The sequence below is a fragment of the Pundamilia nyererei genome, unplaced genomic scaffold (genome assembly GCF_000239375.1).
Source record: "Pundamilia nyererei isolate P.nyererei 1_Seehausen unplaced genomic scaffold, PunNye1.0 scaffold00803, whole genome shotgun sequence".
Classification (NCBI taxonomy): Eukaryota; Metazoa; Chordata; class Actinopteri; order Cichliformes; family Cichlidae; genus Pundamilia; species Pundamilia nyererei.
Window position 1 is genome coordinate 11,998 of NW_005188204.1, and position 1,851 is coordinate 13,848.

At 43.7% G+C, this 1,851-nt stretch overlaps 1 protein-coding gene across 1 annotated transcript in view; it reads right to left on the reverse strand.

Moving 5' to 3' along the window:
• Positions 1-1,851, reverse strand: part of spg21 (SPG21 abhydrolase domain containing, maspardin) — a 10,841-nt gene that overhangs the window by 6,076 nt on the left and 2,914 nt on the right. The window contains exon 3 of the mRNA XM_005754988.2: positions 1,247-1,408. Coding sequence (XP_005755045.1) covers positions 1,247-1,408 — 162 coding nt within the window. The remainder of the gene's footprint in view (positions 1-1,246; positions 1,409-1,851) is intronic.

Sequence of the window (1,851 nt, forward strand, 5' to 3'; positions counted from 1 at the left end):
AGGAGGATGCAGCCCATGAATTTGGACATGTCCAGAGTATAATCGCAGCCTTTGCGGTTAGAAAATTGCACTTGATCATGTCGCGATATTATCGCAAATGCGATATATCGTTCAGCCCTAATTTGAAGCATGTGCGGTAACGACTTATATCGTGATATATTCTGTTCTTCTGTATAACGTGTTTTCCACACTACAAGGGGCAAAAGCCTTTAATTTTCTCAAAGATCGACAGTGCGCCTGATGTATGAATTGTGGTTGTGCTCACTGGCCTCGAACCGATTTTATGCGGTACCCGCTAGCTTCCACCTAAACATGATATAGCATGTTCTGACTGAGAGATTTCTGAAGCATTCAAACGTACAGCTCTGCTATCACTTCCAACATAAATGAAGACAGGAAACTAAACAGCAGTGACGTTTGCAGGGTTACTGAAGTTGAGCTAGCTGGTATATAATGATGTGCTACGTGATCGCTAGCTACACAGCTATGTTAGCATAATATAAACAGTGAAGCTGGAGGATGAACGCTAACGTTTTTTCTCCACTCGATAAAATTTAACATGGGGGTCTGATGGTCAGGGACAAATGCAGTCGCATAGCAGGATGCTGTAAACGGACCAGGAGAACAACTGAGATGATCCATCCACAATACGAGGTTAGTTATTAATATACTGCAACAACATGGGAATAGAGAGGAGAATTCAGCATTAATGAATCGATGGTACGGAACTGGAGGAAGCGCAGTTTTTGGCTTTCCCCATATTTCAAAAGTGCTTCATCTCTTTGCTGTGACTGTCGCCCGCCATCATTTGCAGATGATACTGCTTGCAGCCGCTCCCATGCTTTCGTCCAAAACAGGCGCAGCTTAATGACACCATCAACATGCGCTATCGCGGTAGAGCGGTATCGTCAAAATCCGTGGGCCAGATTTATACAGTTTCTGCCACCCACCCGTAGTTTAACCTGAGATTCTGGTGTTTCTGGCAAAATACATTTATATTTAAAAATCGATTCAGGATTGAATGAATCGATATTGCTTTATCCAAGGTTAAATTGATTTTAATCGGAAAATCAATTATCGAAACCCACTCCTAATCCCGACTGAGGCTTTGTACTACTGTGGCAGAGCATCTCATCTTCCAGTAGCAACTGGACTTAATATGTTATTCAAAGAATTGCCAAAGAAATTTGAGGCAGACTATCCTGTGCAGAGTTACTGCACACAATAGTCCACTGGGATCGCTCACCGAGATGACTCTGTAGCCCCAGCCCGTCAGAGCCAGCACCTGCTGGAAGAACACCTCCGCTGTGCCGCTGACTGGAGGGAGGAAGATGATGGGACAGCGGACACTCTTTGGCCCAGCGTCGTACAGTGACCACACCTTACTGTCATCGTCATCAACAATAATCTGAGGAGAGAAACATGACAGAGACCAGCTGCCTCTTTAAAACAACATGCCAACAGAAAGACTGCAGCTCTTAAAGGTTGTGATGGAGACCAAACATTTTACAGTTGCCGTTTCCTGAGCCCATTCAGTCACATCTCTGTTTTTCAAAAACATTCATTACATTTTATATTCATTTCATCATTCACCGTGAATGTGATGCCAGGTTCTTTGTTGGCCATTCTACGTGCCGCCCATCTGTGACTAAATGCTCACTACATGTATCCATGTTGGAGTTTTATTACAGCGTTCACTAAATACAGAATGATGAGTGCTGCAGGCCTGGCTCATGTTACATATGCTGCGGTAAACGGACTGCTTCTACTCTACCCAAGCATTTTTCTATGCATGTGCTTTCTATGCAGCATTCATTCTGTTGGATGCCTCAGTATATGCTGTTATTTTTG